Consider the following 20,116-nt stretch of genomic DNA (forward strand, 5'->3'; position numbering starts at 1 on the left):
ATTCTCTTCAGTTGTGAAGATGTCATTCATTCATGTGGTTCTATGCTCAGCTGTAAGTCTAGATTTGGAGATTGAGCAAATGGATGTTAAAGTTGCTTTTCTCCATGGTGAGTTACAACAACAACAACAACAAACCCAGTTTGATCCCAGCAGGTGGGTTCTGGGGAGAGTAGTCTGTATGCAGACCTTACCCTACCTAATACAGGTAGAGAGGCTGTTTCCAATAGACCCTCGGCTCAGGAAGGGCAGGAAAAAGAAGAGCAAAGCAAAGAAGGAAGGAAGATGGAAGAGAAAAGAAAAGGAAGATATAAAGGATAAGTAGTACCAAATAATAGCAATAGGGAATACAATACCTGAGGCGAACAAAACCACACAACGTAATAAAAATCTAAGATTATGAAGGGACATGCATGCTACTAATACTATCGGTGAACAATTATAAACTACCTACTAACCTTCTACCTTAATCGTCGACCTCCACCCCTCTTATCAATGATCATGTCCTCAGTAAGCTGAAGCAGCGCCATGTCCTGCCTAATCACCTCTCCCCAGTATTTCTTAGGCCTACCTCGACCTCTTCTCAAAATCTCCATAGCCAACCTCTCACACCTCCTGACAGGAGCATCAATGCTCCTTCTCTTAATATGTCCGAACCATCTCGGCCTCGATTCCCGCATCTTGTCCTCCGCGGAGGTTACTCTCACTCTGTCTCGGATAGCTTCATTCTTAATCCTATATCTCTTGGTACACCCACACATCCATCTCAACATCCTCATCCTTGCTACTCTCATCTTCTGCACGTGGGAGTTCTTGACTGGCCAACACTCAACCCCATACAGCATAGCCGGTCGAACTACCGCTCGATAAAACTTACCCTTAAGTCTTAGCGGCACATTCCTATCACATAAAACACCGAAAGCGAGCCTCCACTTCATTTATATATAAAGATTTTGAAATCAAGGTATCACGACCTAAATCTCAACATGCCGTGATGGCGCCTATCACAGTACTAGGCAAGCCGACAATCACAAATAACCATGCATTTCAAATTAAAAACACGATGAAGTAAGTTTAACAGTGAAAATCTCATAATAATCGATAAGGATAACTGCGTCTCAAATACAAAATTTTCAAAATCCAGGTGTCACGAGTACATGAGCTACTAAATGTCTATACAGTCAAAACCTTTAATATAACTATCTAGAAAGATAGAATAGTGCTAAATAAACTGAAAAGAAGGAGAGTCGAGGTCTGTGGACGTTAAGCAACTACCTCAAAAGTCTCCAAGCAGATAATGCTCCAAGTCTAGCAACCACAGGGTCCAGATGTACCTGGATCAGCACACGAAGTGCAAAGTGTAGTATGAGTACAATTGATTCAGTGTACTCAATTAATAACAAGACTAATCCTGGGACGATCTCAGAAAGGTACAATCCAAATCCAGATAATAACAGTACAAATATGACTGCAAAATGACAGTAATAACTCAGAGAAATCTCATAATCAGTTTGTACACAGTACAAAAATGTAAACATGCTTGCAAGTTTAACAGTTTAAGCTCAACACAAATAAAATATGCCAAGTATGACTGATGTGAGGAATGTTACATCTCTATATCTACATGTCAAATATGCATGTCACATGTAATGCATCACAGTGATAAACTCATGTACTCACAGAGTACTCAATTTGATTGTCACAACTCTCACTTATCACACTCAATCACTCAACACTGTACGGTACCTGCACTCACTACTGGTATGTCAGACCCCGGAGGGGCAGATCCTACCCAAGCGCTAATAAAACCTACTGCGGCGTGTAGCCTAATCCCATCATGAATTAATAATACCCGTTACGATGCACCGCCCGATCTCATCATGAATCAATCAAACCTGCTACGGCGTGCAGCTTGATCCAATCAATATCACTTACAATCCGTCCCTTAGGCCCCAATTCAGTCATCAATCTTTCCAGTCTCTCGAGCTTACAAATCTCATGCCAATCAACCCAAACAATGATAATATGATGTAACAATAAATGACAATAAAGACTGAGATATGATATGCAAATGGTGAATATGACTGAGTATAACATAACAGTTTAAGCAAATAATTCAACAGCAGAAATAACCTCAGCGGGTCCTAACAGAATACACATATAGCCTAAACATAATTTCTAACATGGATTGCAGCTCAATTACTCTAACACGTAGGGATTACATGGATAACAATAAGGTTTGACTACTACATGGAACCACGAAAATAATCGAGCCACAATTACCACGGTGCACGATCACACGCCCGCCACCTAGCATGTGCATCACCTTAATACCAACCACATAACACGTATTTTAGGGATTCATACCCTCAGAACTAAAAGAACCAACCCCGGGCTCGCATCTCGAAACCCGACCAAACTTACAAAATTCGAACACCCATTCGATAAGAAGTCCAACCATACTAAAATTATTCAAATCCGACCTCAAATCGCCTTTTAAATCCCCAAAATTTGATCTATGAAGTTTTACAAATTTCCTTGAAAATCTCTCTAAAAATCTCCACAAACCGAGCTCTCTAAGTCAAAAGATGAAGAATGAAATTAAATCCTCGAACTCGCCCTTTTCTACCCAGCGATCACGCACCTACGAGCCCTCAGCCAAATCTGCGGCTCCGCACCTTCGGAATTTCAATCGCAGGTGTGGCTTTGGCTAAACCACTGAGAATCCGCTTTTGCGGACAACAAAGCGCATATGTGCTTACGCTTCTGCACATTGACCGCACCTGCGATCCTCCTCCAGCCCACAAATATCCACTCTTGTGATGTCCTTACCGCACCTGCGCGTTCGCTTGTGCGGATAACGTATCGCACCTGCGGTCCCTATTGACCAGACCCCCCTTCGCTTCTGCGGCGACTCCCTTGCACCTGCGGACAAACCCACCGCAGGTGCGATGATACCAAAATAACAGTAGCTTCAGCGATCCTTTAAATCCAAATTTCAATCCGTTTTCAATCTACTCACTCGAGGCCCACAAGACCCCATCCAAACCTACCAACAAGTCCTAAAACACGATACGAACTTAGTCGAAGCCTCAAATCACATCAAACAACGTCAAAAATATGAATCACACCCCAATTCAAGCCTAATGAAACTAATGAATTTCCAACTTCTATAATCGATGCCAAAACCTATCAAACCAACTCCGATTGACCTCAAATTGTGCACACAAGTCATAAATGATACATCGGACCTATTCCAACTTACGGAATCAAAATCCGAGTTCGGTAACAACAACGTCAACTCTCGGTCAAACTTCTCAACTCTCCAAACTTCAACTTTTTCAACTTTTGTCAATTCAAGTCAAAATCACCTACGGACCTTCAAATCAAAATCCGGACACACTCCTAAGTCTAAAATTATCATACGGAGCTATCAGAACCATCAAAACTCCATTCCGAGATCATTTACGCATAAGTCAACATCCGGTGAACTCTTTCAACCTAAGCTTTCAGCCTTGGGCTAAGTGTCCCAATTCATCCCAAAATATCCTCAGAACCAAACCAACCACCCCGACCAGTCACATAACAACAAACTAACATAAAATAAGAAATAAATGAGGGAATAGGGCTACAATATTCAAAACGACCGGCCGAGTCGTTACAAAAGAAAAAATAGAATAATGTTTGCAAGTTGAAGAAGAACTTGTATGGTTTGAAACAAGCTCCCAGGTAGTGGTACAAGAAGTTTGATTCTTTAATAAGTCAACAGAGCTTCAAGAAGACTTCTTCATACCATTATATTTTTGTGCAAAAATTCTCTGATGATAATTTTATTAATTTATTGCTTTATGTTGATGACATGCTTGTTGTTGGTCATATTGCTTGCAAAATTCAGAAGTTGAAGCAAGAGTTGAATATGTCTTTTGCTATGAAAGACTTGGGACCAGCAAAGAAGATTCTTGGCATGCAGATTGTTCATGACAGTCTTGTTAGGGGGAGAATTTTGGGACAAATGTTAGTCTGTCACTTGTGTTTGGCTATTTGTGAAATTGTTCTCTCGATATTTTCTACTCACTTTTATGTAGTCGATTGCTCATCCCCGCCTGTGAATGTAGGTCAATTGACCGAACCATATTAAATATTTGTGTCTCTTTTGGTATATTTTTCTTTTGTTGTCTGATTTATCGTCATTCAAGGTTTGTTTTACTAGCTTCAGTATGACACATGGTTATTTCGATCCTAACTTTATCTTCTTTCATATCAATCATCTACTTCATATTTAGCTCAAATTCAATTTAAACCACCTCAAATCTCCAGTAAAACGTCCCAAAATTGAGAATTCAAACTCCTTAAGATGTACCCAAATTGTTTCAATAACACCTTCTCCAAATAAATTCTACTTTCGGGAGCTTTGAATTTTCAAACACAAGTTTAAGCGAGCTTCAAGACTTTTAATAGAGTTTTAACTCATCTTCTTCACTTTTCAAGAAACCAAATAGTGCTCATCTTCTGCATCAACTTTATACTTTAGGGAGGATTGTTGAAGGCGACCACTAGTTCCTAGTCATTCAAGTTCGATAAACTCTTATGTGACAAAGGGATATCAACTAGGCCAGAAAATATTGAAACCTCTTGTTAAAACGCAATGATGCCAGAGAATTGTACATACTCTTGCTACATGTTAATTATACTATACTAAAAGTAGGAATGTAAAGTTAAATTATAAAAATATTCATCAAAAGCCGAGTAACATTTTTACCCTTATCTACACACCATCCCTATAATGCTTTTTGTACCAAATGGTAAATTTATCTTCCAATAAATAATAAATAGAAGTGTAACCTTTCATATTGTAATAGGTAAAGCATTGGATAACAAAATTCAGTTACGTTTATGTATTATCTCACCATTTAAGAAAATCACCAGTTACACATTAAGAAAATCACCATTTAAGAAAATCACCAGTTACTCATCCGTTGAAGAAGCTCATTAATAACAAATTAAATTTTGAGCAAGCATTTGCTTGTATATGCAGAGTTTAAATCGACTGAAGAATACCATTTCCTGTAAGAACTTTGGAAATTTTGATTAAGCTTATTTGTTTATCTCTTGCAACATATAAATCTACTCTATAACAATCGACATACCCCTATCTTGTATGAGACAGAGAGGCTATTTTCGGTAGTCCCTTAACTCAATAAAAGCAACATGCAAATCTACTCTGCAAGTATCAAATCAGGTTATAAGATTTTTTCTAAACTTGTGTATTCATGAAATTGTAATATTCTTTTTTTTTTCTCGGCTAATCATATAGCAAGAACAAATAATATATTATGGATTTGACAGTTTGTTGTTGTCTTTGTTCTAGAGGTAATTTTATTTGGATATTCAGAAAGTACTACAGATTATTTTTATCACAATATTTTTAATAATCATGGATTCTAATCATTGCATACAATAATCCGTCAATACATCAGATAGTGTTTCTGTCTCAATTTCTTTTTAGTTTTGTTCGATATGAAAAACTTAAGAATTATTTCATTTGGCGTGTATCATCACACTATCTGTCCAGGTAAATTAAATTTATTTTTCTTTCTATTAGTTGGCTTTTCGGCTTTCATTTTCTGTTACTTCATTTTTTTTCCTTGTGTAGTCCATTTACTTACTCCCCTGCCCTTCAAAAACGTTTACATCTCTCTGTCATACTATCGCAAATTCAAGTATTCAAATTGAATTTATTAAATTACTAAGATAATATAAAATAAAATAGCTGGGTGCTAATAATAATTTAGGAGATAAATGCTTCTTTCGCTATGAATGAAACAACACACAAGTAATTAATCCTATTGTAGCATATAAAGTATTCAAACCACTCCCAGCATACTTAAGCAAAACCAAAAGTTCTTAGATATTCATTTGAAAATTAATTGGAGTTTCGCATCTTAGATACTCATCTATTGAAGTTCTTTTTAAATCAATGCGTCAAATATTCATATGCACGAGATAAGGTTGAACAGTCTGAATGTAGAGAACTGCCCAATTTAACTTTTAAGCCAACAAGAAAACAAGATCAAATAGTTGTACCTCCTATGCGTATTGATAGGCAAGGCTACAAATGAAGCCTGTAAGATGTTTTGGATACTGGCAACGGAAAAATGGCTGAAAAGAAAAATTCAACAAGTTACTGATAGAAATACTTAGCATGATGCTACAGCCTACAAGTGAAAGGACATCCAGTCAAATTGAGTTGAGTATGAGCCTCTTGTTCTAGTCAACACTCTTGCAGCTCTATATCCTAAGGTTAATTCTCACAAAACTAGACAATAGAAGAACAAGGATGCTTATATCACAAAATATTGAAATGATGCCTTCTAAATTCTAATATGTTTTGGCTTAAGGGACTCGTTTGCTTCTTCTAATATTATTTTTAATAACTCAACTATATTGTTTGGGCATTATTTTTGAAGTTTTAAAAAATTCTTAAGCGCACACAAAAACTAGTTAAAAATAAATGCTAAAGAACTCTTTTAGTTATCTTAACTGGGTAGATGTGTTTCCTTTAACATTTGTGGATCAACAAAAGTGGAAACATCTACATCAATAGGAATATCACACACATGATGACACGAACATTGGCAAGGTATACGGTAAAGCTTTAAAGTACAATTTGTTGACTAAAAGGGATGATATGAAGACTTCAACCAAGGGAAGTTCCTGGCTTTTTTGAGTAGCGGCGGTTCAGAATTTGAAGTTTATGGGTTCCTACAATAGCCTCAAGTTAATATACAATAATAAATGGGTTCACAATGAAATATCTACAGATATTTAGTGGATTTTTTAATAAATATACAAGTATAGACAAAAGCTTCTGGTTCCGTAAACCCGTATCTCATATTTTGGATCCGCCACTGAGTTTAACTACCTTTCCCTTTAGAGTCTAGAGGTATGTAATATCTAAAATTTTATATAAATTATTCTTTTTGATTCTTGGTGTTTCAGTTAATCTAGTTGCTGATTAGAAGAAGATGTTCTACCTCCACAAAAACAGTGTAAAACTCAGTCATACGTACAGTATTCTATCAGCAAGATGTTGATCCATTCTTATTAGTGCCATTACAATAACATGAACTAAGTGAATCATATAGATGAAATGACACACTTAAAAGCAATTTAATTGTTGATGTGAAGTTTGTCTCCTACTTGGAGTACTCTTTTCGATTCATGACTTTTGCTATTGATCACTTGATTATGAACTATATATTGTGCTTGAGAATATTTGTTTGTACCTATGCAGAATACCGGCTACATTAGGCAAAAGATATGTGAAGAGGAGTCAACCATTTGAACTCATGGTGCTAGCTGGTCTGTTTTAGTTCTAAAAAATTGTTAAGACTTCAACTTCAGAAAGGATGGAGGAAATATGTTAGAAGATAATACCATGCAGGTAAGAAATGTTTGGTATTTAAGCTGATTGATGATAATTTGTTCATATTGGAAGTTAGGTGATGACCGTCCAAGTTACACTGTTGTCATGCAATTAGAGATATTTTCATTTGATTATTCCTCTAGGTGAATTGCACATATAGAACACATTAATTATGAAAGAGCAGAACTAAGTGAATAGTAAAAGCATTGAAATAAATGATCAGTGTAACCTCTTGAATTCTTTTTGGAAAAAATGGAGCTAGTCCCCTTTTCGTGATCAACTACAATGTTGTTGTTTCAGGAGAAAAACTAGTCTATACCAACAATTCACGCAACATGTTCGGCGTTTTATTAAGAATTCTGGAGACAAGTTAGATAACTTGAATAATGGTTTCATCTAGAATCTCTTCTACACTAGTCCTACAAAAAAATGAGGCTCAATTCACAGCTCCTTCTGCATGGTTCTCTAACAAAACTGAAGTGCAGATGTGCCTGTAATGAAGTATGATTTGAACTTCCATTCTATGAGGAAGATGAGGTAATAACCATGAAGAGTAACCTGTGATCATATTACACTTCAAGGTGAAGGAGGAGACATATCTTGACTTGGTGGTATTGCCTGTTCTGCACATGGTGGAGGTGAAGGTCGTGGTGGTGGAATGTTTGGTGGTGGAGGTGAAGAAGAGATTTGAGTTGGTGGGGGTGGAGAAGGTGGTGGCGGAGGCGATGATATGCTTGGTGGAGGTGGAGAGAATGTAAGAGGTGGTGTACAGCTTGGTGGAGGTGGCGGTGGACTAGCATTGCAAGGAGTTGGAGGTGGTGGAGAAGAAATTGGAGGTGATAAAGGTGGCGGTGGAGATGGTGGCGGCTCAGTAGGTGGCGGTGGAGATGGTGATGGCAGTGGCGGTGATGGGAGAGGAGATGGTGCGGGCGGTGATGGTTGTGGTGGAGGTGAACAAGAACAACAATTGGTTGGTGGAGGGGTAGGTAATGGAGGTGGTAATGCACATTTGAAAGTGTTACAATCAACTTTTTTAGACAAAAATCTCTGGCAATCCAATGCAGGTCTTTGCATAGGCCTTCCTCTAAGACAATTCTGTTGATCAGCAAATGCATTCAGATTTAGACAAGCTGGACTCTCTTCTGAAAAGTAGTTGTTGTCATAGACAAACTTCTTCAAATTTGGAAGTCTACATATGTTGTCAGATATCTTCCCAGACAACATATTATGACCCAAATTCAACTGCTCCAAACTCTCCATATTTCCAATACTCTCAGGTAAAGTACCAACAATTTGATTATAACTCAAATCCAACACTGTCAAGTTCTTCAGCATTCCAATCTCATTAGGCAAACATGAATGAAAATTGTTATTTATAAGAAGCAATTCATTCAATGTTTTAGCCATTTTGCCCAAACTAACAGGTATACATCCTTGAAAATTGTTATTTGCCAAAACCATGACAGAAACAGGCGAATTCCCAAAGTTATCAGGCAACTCAGAAGAAAATCTGTTATTGTTAATAAACAAAGCATCAAAACTCCTTTCAAAAACTTGCCTTGGTAACTCACCTTCAAACTCATTGAACCTCAAATCAAGAAACCTCAAGTTAGGCAATTGGACAACCACATCAGGGAACTTGCCAACGAACCGATTATTACTAACATCTAACTCAAAAAGGAGCTTCAAATTCAAGAAACTCTCAGGGATAGTACCACAAAACCTATTTGAGTTTATATGAAACAATGCAATATCATATAACAGGCCTAATTCATGTGGAAGAGTACCAGCTATATCGCCATGGTTGATATCGATACCAGCAATTGTAAGTTCAGAGGGCTCATCAAGAGAAGGCCAACAGAAAACTCCAGTGTAGTTACACACATTAGATCCTATCCAATTCGCGGTTATATTGTGAGGATCAGAGAGAGTGGCTTCTTTCCAAGCTTGTAATGCAATGTATGCATTCTTTAACCTTAAATTCCCAAAATTAAGTGATGGATTGATGGCAAGAATATCACCATTGTAGGATAAGAGCTTTCTACGGTTAGTATATTCGATATTAGGGACCCCCAAATGATCATTACTAGAATTAGATATTTGATAAGTGGTGGATGCATTGAAGAGAATAAGGAAAATGACTAGGTAGAATAATGTGTTTAGGCCAGAACTATGGCCTGCAAAATGGTGCATGTTCATGTAAAAAAAAAAAAAATCCCTTCTTGGGTAGCAAAACTTGTTATATTGAGTCTTGTTTCAGTGAGGAAAAATGAATGAGAATGAAAAAAGAAGGTAATATGAAGTGAAAAAGTTGATCTGCCAAGACGGCTTTGCTGTTATTTGATTTGTTGTTTTCTCTTTGAGGTAAGTCTTTGGATATTTAACCCCAAAAAAGAAAAAGTCTTTGATTTGTTAATTGGATGAGCTTTTTCAGCTTGTTCGTCGAGATCGGAGTTCTGTTGAAACAGATTCAATTATTTCGTCAATATAATTTCATTAAATCCTTAACAGCGTACTTAATCTGTTGTATATAATTTTTATCCTAATATTAAAGTTTAACATTTGTTTTATGTTAATAAATGAAATGATATTATATTTTTAATTGACGATTTTCTGACACTGATATATAGAAAACTGAGATAAAGCTATTGAAATATTATAAAGTATATGTGGTGCAAAGTTTTATTAAATTTGTACTCCATGTAATAGGAGCATCAGAATAAAATAATAACTTAAATGCTTTGAGAACTCAAAAAATTATAGTAAAAATTATCGTAAATATGGAAATGTTCAGTTGTTAGAAAAAAAAATGAATTTGAACGTAGAAGTGAAGTACAGTACTGTCAATTTGCTAAGAATTAATTTGTCCTTTTTCTGCAAGCCTTTACTTCCAACCTCCCCCAAAATAAAATAAAAAAGAAAAAAGAAAAATTAAAGAAAAAGTCTTGATCGTTTTAGATCAGCTATTTCAACGTCATGATGCAGCTATACTTACTGGCTAACACTGAAAAAACTTGAAAAAGGAAAAAATAGATCCGTGTAATACTGAAATCATCACTAAATGTGTTAAAAATTATCAGCAAGCCTTGTGGCAATAGTAACAAATTTTCGAGTTTTCAGGAATTTATTAGTATGTTGTTATATTATATATTATCAAGATGTAATGTTTAATTCTCATCAGATCCTTCTTTTCCTCTTTTATACTCGAGTCATGTCCATCCCAAAAGAATTTATTAAAAATAAAAGGACAAAAATAATGTCTGAGGTAAACTTTTTCAAATATATACCATTGTCTTCCTCTACATCTATCTGGTTGTTGCAGTTATATAACTAAAGAGGCAAGTAAACAGTTTAATTTCTTCATAACTTTTGTATGAGGTTTCAATGTATGTATATATTTTGCATATTGTTTTGCAGAATAAAAAGGATATAATGTTGTTGCTACAATTTATACATATATCATACAAAAAGAATTGAAATTTAGAAGTGAATATTATTATTTACTATTGTTAGTCGGGTACACGAAGCATCCCACGTTCACGCAGGATCCGAAAAGGGCCGCACCTGAAAGAAGGTGTGATGTAGCCGCCTACGCTAATGCATCAGTATTCTAAAGCTCTATTGTCCGGGATATCTTGTGAGGAGATAAATTTGTACACAAGGAGAATTGCTCCAAATATTAGAATGTGCCCTTAAGATTTCCATAGCTTTTTTCTTTAAATATGCTTCACCATCTGCTTGAATTACCATGCAAAGTTTTGACACAGCCCCAACTCTTAACATCTCTATTAGCACTTCTTTTGTAGCTGAAAATTTAGAAATCAATCCAAGAAGCTGAATTGCACTATCATCTGTAGCTGGAGATATCCTTTTAGAAATCACTGCAATTCCAGTTGCATGTTTCACTAATTCTGCTCTCCCATCCAGAGGCGGACCGGGGATTTGAGCGCGACGGGGCACCACTGTATGATAATCACCACCGATAAAATTCTAAAGAAGAAAAAAAATACCGAATAATATATATATATATATATATGAGAAACAGAGGTTTCTTCGCAAAATGAGTGCTATGGGAAGAGAATGAATAAAATTAATTAACTTGACTATTGTGCATTAGTACTAAACTATAAATGAAATAAAAAAAGAAGATAAAAGTAAAAAAAATAATTTGCTACTAAATATAAATTATATTGTAATCAAAGAACTAAAATATTAATAAAGTTAACTATTATATATTAGTACTAAATTATAATTGAATTAAAAAAAAGAGATAAAAGTAGAAGATAAAGCAATTTGCTATTAAATATAAATTATATTGTACTCAAAGAATAAAAATAGAAAGGAGGGAAAAAAGAAGCTAAAGGGCGAAAGGGGGATTTGAACATACATCCCCAGCAAAGTTGGGAATTTAAGGTCACAAAGTCAACCACTTCACCCATCCGCCTCTTTGTTTCTAGAGACATACTTAAAATATTTAAGGGATTCCATATTATATAGATATATATAATATGTATATACATAGTTTTTGTCAAAACTAACGGGGTCACGTGACCCCTCACCTCACCACATAGGTCCGCCTCTGCTCCCATCAGCCAAACTACACAAATATAACAAAAGACAGAATACTAATTCAGTTACCCTTTTCTCATTGTTGCTTAATTCGAGTTCAATTAGCTCGAAAATAGCCCCCAATTCTATCATTTTTAGCCTGTTTCTTCCTCTTGCACATGCATCTATTAGCACATGTAAAGCTGCTTTTGTAGCTTGTTGAGACACCTTAGTTTTGCTGTTTTTGCGCAAAATATTCAACATTTCTTGGAAAAATTCGGGTGTTAGACTCGATAATAGATTTGAACTTGATACTGAGATCACATTTTTCAGGACCATAATTGCATGAGTACTCTTGATTATTACAACTTGATTGTTGTTGTTGTTGATCATTTCACTCTTCAAAATCCATAAAATAGCTTCAATTAGATCATGATTTTCCTTGACAAGTTGCTTGTTTTCATGTGTTGGGCTCCAAACAAGATGGAAAATCCTCAAAGCTTCTTCAAGTCCCACAATTAATTTCCCTTCCTTAAAACTCCTCAATATGAAACAAACGATAGCCTTAATTGCACCAGCTTCATTCAAACACTTCTTATTTTTCTCGTTCTCACTGACCATGTTATCCATTTTCCTTAATGCTTCTACATAAGTCTCGCGATTGTTCATCTGGCGAATTAGCCTGATGACATGTGATTTATTCATAGCATATTTAGGCGATAGAATTTGCTCAATCCCATTCTCAGCATTGCCAATGGTCCAGGATCAGATTAATCGCCTGAGCATATGGTTTGGTGTCAACAACTCGATGTCTCTAGGCAAAGGTTGTTTTGTCATTGGACATGTAGCTGTATTTTCGTCTGCCATCAACAACCATTGTTCAATACTTTGACGGTCGTAAGTAATTCCAGTGACTGTTGTCACAAGATCTTTCAGTATTTGGAGGATACAGGACACAAGAAATATTGGGGTATCTCTACTTCTTCCATTTTTTTTTAATTGAAAATCAACAAGAAGAATCTAACTATATATAATACAAGGGGACAAAAAAGGAGAGAAATAGAGTTTTTTCTTTCTTTCTTTCTTTCTAATGAGGGGGTAAAAGAAAGCGGCTACTATATGCATGAATTGTTTGAATGGACAAAGCAAAGGAAGATGAACCAGAAAAGAATTAATTTCTAGATATACGTACTAGCTACTACTTAGTATTTAATTATTGTTGCTTTTATTTTATTGTCTTTCGTTTGATTTTTTGGTCAAAGTTTGGACTAGAAGGAGTCGGTCAACGCACGAGGAACAATTGAAACATATACTACTACTCCATAGAAAACACTTTTTGCTGACTTTCTAACATTTTGCAATTTCCACGTTCCAGACAAACCGTAGTGGCAAAGTGGGGCTAAGCGACAAGTAGAAAGACGTATATATGTACAAACAATATTTTCTTTACAAAAACTAATATGTAAATTACATCAATAATAAGAAAATAATACAAATTAAAAATTAATTTGGGCTCGAAGGTAAAACCTTTCAACCAATAGCTACAATTATAACTCAACCCAATTAAAATTCTTATTATGATAATCAGAGGCGGAGCTTGGATTTGAACCTTATGAGTTCGGAATTAAAATTCTTTTAAGTTATTGAATTCTAAATTAAGAATTTGTACATATTCATTGGGAGTTTGAACAAAAGCAACTGGATTCTATCGAACCCGCAACCAACACTGTGGCTCTACCCCTGATGATAATAAACTGATACAACTTTGCTATATACTTGGTGAAAGCGAAAGCTGACTCGGACACCACAATTATCAAAAATAAGTTAGTGTGCATGTGCTATAAACAGGTAAAGCAACGTGAGGTCTTTTGTTGAATGCCTTAACAGAGTTGGAAAGTCTGATTCAAGATTGGCTGAACCTGTACTTCACGATATGAAATACTGCATGCATGCACGGCGCTCGACAAAAATACTTTTTCTCTTAGACGGCATAACTTCTAGTTTCATGCACTAGATACGGCTTCTTTCCTATTTCTCTTAAACTAATTTAATGTGAAAACTGGGAATTTTGGTACATTGGATAGTCCTTCAAGTTTGCCATACGAGGCAAAACAAGTTTCGGCTACGCTATTTCTTGTTTATAAATGATACTAATATGTACGTTTGAGTAGGAACTTTATATTTGCTTTTTTACAATGCTTTTTGTTGCGGAATATCGTGGGTTAACTAGCACACAATCTCACACAAAGCAAATAGAGAAAAAAATACACAAGGATTTAACGAGGTTCGGCTAAGCCTAATCCTCGGGGCAAAAGAAGAGAGAGTTTTCCACTATGAATGAGAAGAAAAGCACAATACAATCTATAGAATCCCCAACTGCAACCCTTATATATAGATCCCAAAAGGTCTCAAACATATATGAGAAACGTTTCCTAATTTGACAAGGACTATAGGTTTTCCTTTCCCAAATCTATTAGGACAAGGGGTTTTCCTAAACCTATAGGGACTGTGGGTTTCCTAAAAATACAAGAAAATAATTCAAGCCACAAATAACAAATCTTCCCCTTGGCTTGAATTCTCTTCATCAACAGGAACAACGTCTCTCTACCTTGCCCTCAGCCCTTGCAAGGGCTCTATCCATTTTCGCACGCATCAACCAAGTCTAGGAAACACCTAAACTTGTTAAGAGACTCAATCTCTTTACTCATAGCACTAATCCGTCGATTTGGTTCTATACTCGGAATAGCTTCTAGATAGCTATAACACTCAAACGCATCAACGGTCTCTGCAACTGCCAAAGCAAATCCCACTGGATTCGTATATCCAAGAAGATTCCCATCAACTACGTTTGCAACCTTTGCGGTCGGTTGATCACTCTCTTCTCCCTGCCTGTTGCAATGCTATATGGTTGTTGTTGCGCAGGTGCATCAACATTATCGTCTTGATCAATATTTTGCACCTCCTCCACTTTCTCTACTTTAGAACTATTGGGCTGAGCTAGTGGAGATTCAATTTCTAGCTCTATGCAGTCACTGACACCACGATCTGTTTCTGCTATTGTCTTCTCCCTCTGACTGTCTAGTGAGGCAGATTCATTGAATTTACATCCCTACTGATAATTAGCCCTGGAGTCTTTTGATCTGTGCACCACAACTTATAACCTTTCACTCCAGTTGCATACCCTAGAAATATGCACTTCTTTGCCCTCGACTCAAGTTTTCCATCCCTCACATGAGCATAAGCAGGACAACCAAATATCCTTAAATTCGAATAATCAGCAGGCAAACCGGACCATACCTCAAAAGGAGTTTTGAACTCAATAGTTGTGGATGGAGATCTATTGACCAAATAACAAGCTGTATTGATTGCTTCAGCCAAAAAATCTTTGCTAACACATGAGTGTGAAAGCATGTTTTGTGCCCTATCACAAAGCGTTCTATTCATACGTTCTGCAACACCATTTTGTTGTGGTGTTCCAACACAAGTGCGGTGTCTTACTATGCCCTCCCTGTTGCAGAAATTATCGAACTCAAAATTGCACAATACCAACCCATTGTCAGTTCGAAGACGCTTAACTTTTCTTTCCGTCTGCCTCTCAACCATCGTCTTCCATTCAACAAATATCGAAAATGCCTCATCTTTTATTTTCATAAAATACATTCACACCATCCTTGAGTAATCATCAATCGAAGTCATAAAATACCTGGCACCACTCTTGGAGGGAACTCTGTTTGGACCCCACAAGTCAGAGTGTATATAATCTAACTTGTCTCTGGTCTTGTGCTCGGCCTTCTTGATGAACTTTACCCTTGTCTATTTACCAAACACACAATGCTCACAAAAATTCAAAACTTTATTTTTGTACCCATTCAACAAATTCTGCTTACTCAACAAAGACAATCCATTATCACTCATATGGACAAGTCGCAAGTGCCACAACTGAGACCGATTCAGATCACATTTCCCAGAAGCTACAGCAGCTTCCCCTTCAACTACACTGGCCTGAAGATGATACAATTTAAAATGTAGTTTACCCTTCATGAGTACCATGGAGCCTTTACACACTTTAAGTATTCCATTCTCAGAGTGAAATTTATACCCTTGATCATCCAAAGTCGAAAGAGAAATCAAATTTCTCTTTATCTGAGGAACATGCCAATACTCAATGTTTCTGATAATTCCGTCGAACATTCTCAATTTGATGTTACCAACCCTCTCTACTGGTAATGGATTATCATCTCCCATATAGACAGTCCCACTCATTTGTTTGTAAGTTGTAAATCAATTCTTGTGTGGACACATGTGGAAAGTAGCACCAGAATCAAGAACCCAAGAATTTTGCCCATGACTAGAACTCACAGCACAAACTTCCCCTACATAATCACTATCATTAGAATTATTGCCAGTGTCAACAATATTTGCCGAATTATCTATTTTTTGCTTCCCTCTTTTCTTCTTCAGCTTAGGACAATCTCTCTTGTAGTGACCTTGCTCCCCGCACTCATAACAGTTTTGCTTCCTTGCTCTAGACTTTGATCTTGCGGTTGACTTTTTCCTGTTAAAGACCTTTTGTTATGTTCTTCCTTTAATCACAAGACCTTCACCCTCAATTCTGTTGTCTGGAAAGCTCTTTTTCAACTCTTTAGATTTTAGTGCATTACTAACATCTTCTAGTGAAATGCTATTTTTCCCATATAGCAGTGTATCGGCAAAAGTATCATAAGACTGTGGTAAAGAACATAACATAATCAAGGCCTGATCCTCACTCTCAATTTTGATATCCACATTCTTCAGGTCCATTATAATTGAATTAAACTCATCAAGGTGAGTTTTAACAGGTGTACCTTCGTTCATACAGAGATTGTATAACCTCTTTTTCAGGTAGAGGCGGTTTGTCAGCAATTTCTTAGAATACAGATCTTTCAGCTTCTTACATGCCATTGCTGCAGAAGTTTCTTTAGCAATTTCCCTAAGAACGCTATCTGTAACGCTCATGAAGATCGCACTCAAAGTCCTCTCCTTCAAGTCTTCCTTCTTTGTCTCTTTCATATCTTCAGGAAAATCCTCATCAATTGCTTTCCATAATCCTTGTAACACCAGGGACGATTTCATCCTAATCTTCCATAGACTGAAACTAGAACCTCCGTCAAATTTCTCTACTTCGTACTTTGTTGAAGATGATGAAGACATCTTAACCCTAAATTATGTGTAGAAACCCGAACCTTGCTCTGATACAAATTGTTGCGGAATATCGTGGGTTAACTAGCACACAATCTCACACAAAGCAAATAGAGAAGAAAAATTAACACAAGGATTTAACGAGGTTCGGCTAAGCCTAATTCTCGGGGCAAAAGAAGAGAGAGTTTTCTACTATGAATGAGAAGAAAAACACAATACAATCTATAGAATCCCCAACTACAACCTCTATATATAGATCCCAAAAGGTCCCAAACATATATGAGAAAGATTTCCCAATTTGACAAGGACTATAGGTTTTCCTTTCCCAAATCTATTAGAACAATGGGTTTTCCTAAACCTATAGGGACTATGTGTTTCCTAAAAATACAAGGAAATAATTCAAGCCACAAATAACACTTCTTTTCAAAGATAAAACTATATTTTACCTGTAACTAACATATAGTCAATTTTCTAGTCTTCTTTTGCGTATCCTATTAGTTCGAATCTTCTATCAACAATATTACAGGAAAGAAACTATAAGTTTAGCTAGAACCTAATATATAGCTTCGACTCAGACTTTATATTTGTGTTAAAAATTTTATTTAATATCTATAAGTAAAATATTTCCAAACCCAATAAGTTATTTTGTCCTATATCATAATTCTCTTAAATTCTACACTTACACAACTCTTATATATGGAGACGCAACTCAAATTTGAGACTCAAACAACCAACCAATTGACCGATCTAAAGTTTGGTCGATTGAAATATGTGAAACATTATTACTCGTCCTTAATATTCGTCATCTTATCAAATTGTCCAATGTGCAAAAAATTGATTCAATGTATGGAGCATTTTTACTATTTCACATAACTTCGTTGCAATAGAATTTTATATATTTTGTACAAATTGAAAGGATTAATTTTAACTCTCTCGTTTTTTTTTCCTGTTAAATTTATTCAAAATTTTCTCCTGCGAAAGTTATCAATTTATTCACTATTTCCTCCTTTGGATGAATTCAAGAATTTCTGGTGGACGTGAAACCTCTTTTATACATTTTCATATTTTGATTAATTAAGGGTTAAACTTCTCTGGCATCTCAACTTATTCCCCCGCTAGTTTTTTTTTACTAACAATACTTTAAAGAGAACTTAAAAATTATGAAAATATTTTCCTTTCCCTTTGATAGTAAATGGAAATTCTTTAATTTAGCTTTTTCTTAAAGTGTTTGTATTCTGATTAGCTGAAAAACCAATCAAAAACGATATCAAGAACCAAGTCTTGAAGCCAATATCTCCACGATTAGATAAATGCAGAATCTCCAAATTTGTTTATATTGTTTATTTTTGGGAAAGTTACGCGACACATTAAACATATACACTGTATTTATCATTCGTAGTTATACTTTCAACAAATTTATCATTCATTCTAGATTTGAATTTTACAGCAAATCCATGAAGCAAGAGATCATTTATTGTGAACTTAAACTGGAGAACAATAAACTCTCATAGCTTAATTGGTTAGAGTACCCACTTAGTAAGCGGAGATCTTCAGTTCACCTCTCAACAAGAGCTTTTTATTTTTTGGTATTTCTATATTTCGCCTTGGGCGCAACGAATACAGTCAATACGAATACAGTCGATACAGGTTATATCATTTGTATATACCTTGCATACAGTCAATACAGGTTGTACCCTTTGTATACACATTTATATTTCGCGTTGGTTGTATTCGTTGCGCGAATCAATACAACTGATACATGTTTTATTCGTTACCGAACGAATATAATTGAGTTAACGAATACAGCTGATACATATTGTATTCATTGCGGATACGAATGCAATTGACAGATGTTGTATTCGTTATGCGTTTGAATACAAGTAATATAAACTGATAACAATTGAATAGTAACTACGAATAATAAATATGCAAACTACAGTTACTAAACTCTAAACTATAGTAGTATAGTGCTTTCTAAAAAAAATCATTTATTTTTTGGTAATAAATGCATCATGTTTTGAATTGAATTGTTAAAGTGCTCTTGAAACGCTCGAAAGCATATGAAATATTATTCATAATTGTGAGTATATTAAAAACCTTGTGACGTTTCAAATATTAATATTAAAATAAGAAGTACAATGCAACACCATAAGTTGGAGTAAACTTATTAGAACATTTTCAGTTTTTAATTGAAATATTGATACAAATGAAACAATACTACTCCCCCGTTCACTTTTACTTGTCCATTATATATGGACTTTACACACGCTTAAGAAATAATAATGAAGTGTATAATTTACCATGATACTCATATTTATTGATGCATATTTTTAATGGATTTGAGAAAATGATTTGAAATAAGTAATTAATATTGTGGGTATAACAGGGGGAAAATTGTCCTCTCTTGATATGCTATAAGTGACAAGTAAAAGTGAAAATTTGTTTATACGGGACAAGTAAAAGCGAATGGATAGAGTAATTTTCAGCGATATTAACTTCCTAGAAAGGGAAAAGAACACTATTTATGTAATTAATTACATATCTGAAAATAGAATTGGAACAAATTTTGACATGGCTAATAAAGAAGTGCATGACCAAAGGAAAAACACCTAATACATCACGTCGTCTAACTATTTAATTCATATTACTACTTTTATAAGAGAGCCTATTTGCTCCATTATTTTCAATTCTTATGACAGTGGGGGGAAAATGACAACTAGCTGATGCTTTGACTATGTTTAGATTATCTGTTTTATGAATGTGGAAAACTTCTAGGGGAAATTTTTTCACTGTACATTTATAAATATTATAACTTAAATTATATATACTGATAACGTAAAAAAATGTTAAATTTTCAATGCAATTTAACCGCGGTTAATTATTCTATTTCTAAGTTCTTTAACCGATGTAGGAAAAAGAAGCAAATGTGTGAAGACCTAACAAACAAAAGTTGCCACCACTTATTGC

General features: G+C 35.5%; 1 protein-coding gene and 1 pseudogene across 1 annotated transcript; both read right to left on the minus strand.

The window, feature by feature from the left end:
* Positions 1–7,629: 7,629 nt before the first annotated feature.
* On the minus strand, positions 7,630–9,776 carry LOC107787634 (leucine-rich repeat extensin-like protein 7). The gene has a single exon (XM_016609226.2). It carries the CDS (start codon positions 9,620–9,622, stop codon positions 8,000–8,002), a length of 1,623 nt encoding a protein of 540 aa, XP_016464712.2. The 5' UTR covers positions 9,623–9,776; the 3' UTR covers positions 7,630–7,999.
* A 1,019-nt stretch (positions 9,777–10,795) lies between these two features.
* On the minus strand, positions 10,796–13,115 carry LOC107787625 (E3 ubiquitin-protein ligase PUB24-like; annotated as a pseudogene).
* Between the last annotated feature and the right edge of the window lie 7,001 nt (positions 13,116–20,116).

The sequence above is a fragment of the Nicotiana tabacum genome, chromosome 8, assembly GCF_000715075.1.
Source record: "Nicotiana tabacum cultivar K326 chromosome 8, ASM71507v2, whole genome shotgun sequence".
NCBI classification, from domain to species: domain Eukaryota; kingdom Viridiplantae; phylum Streptophyta; class Magnoliopsida; order Solanales; family Solanaceae; genus Nicotiana; species Nicotiana tabacum.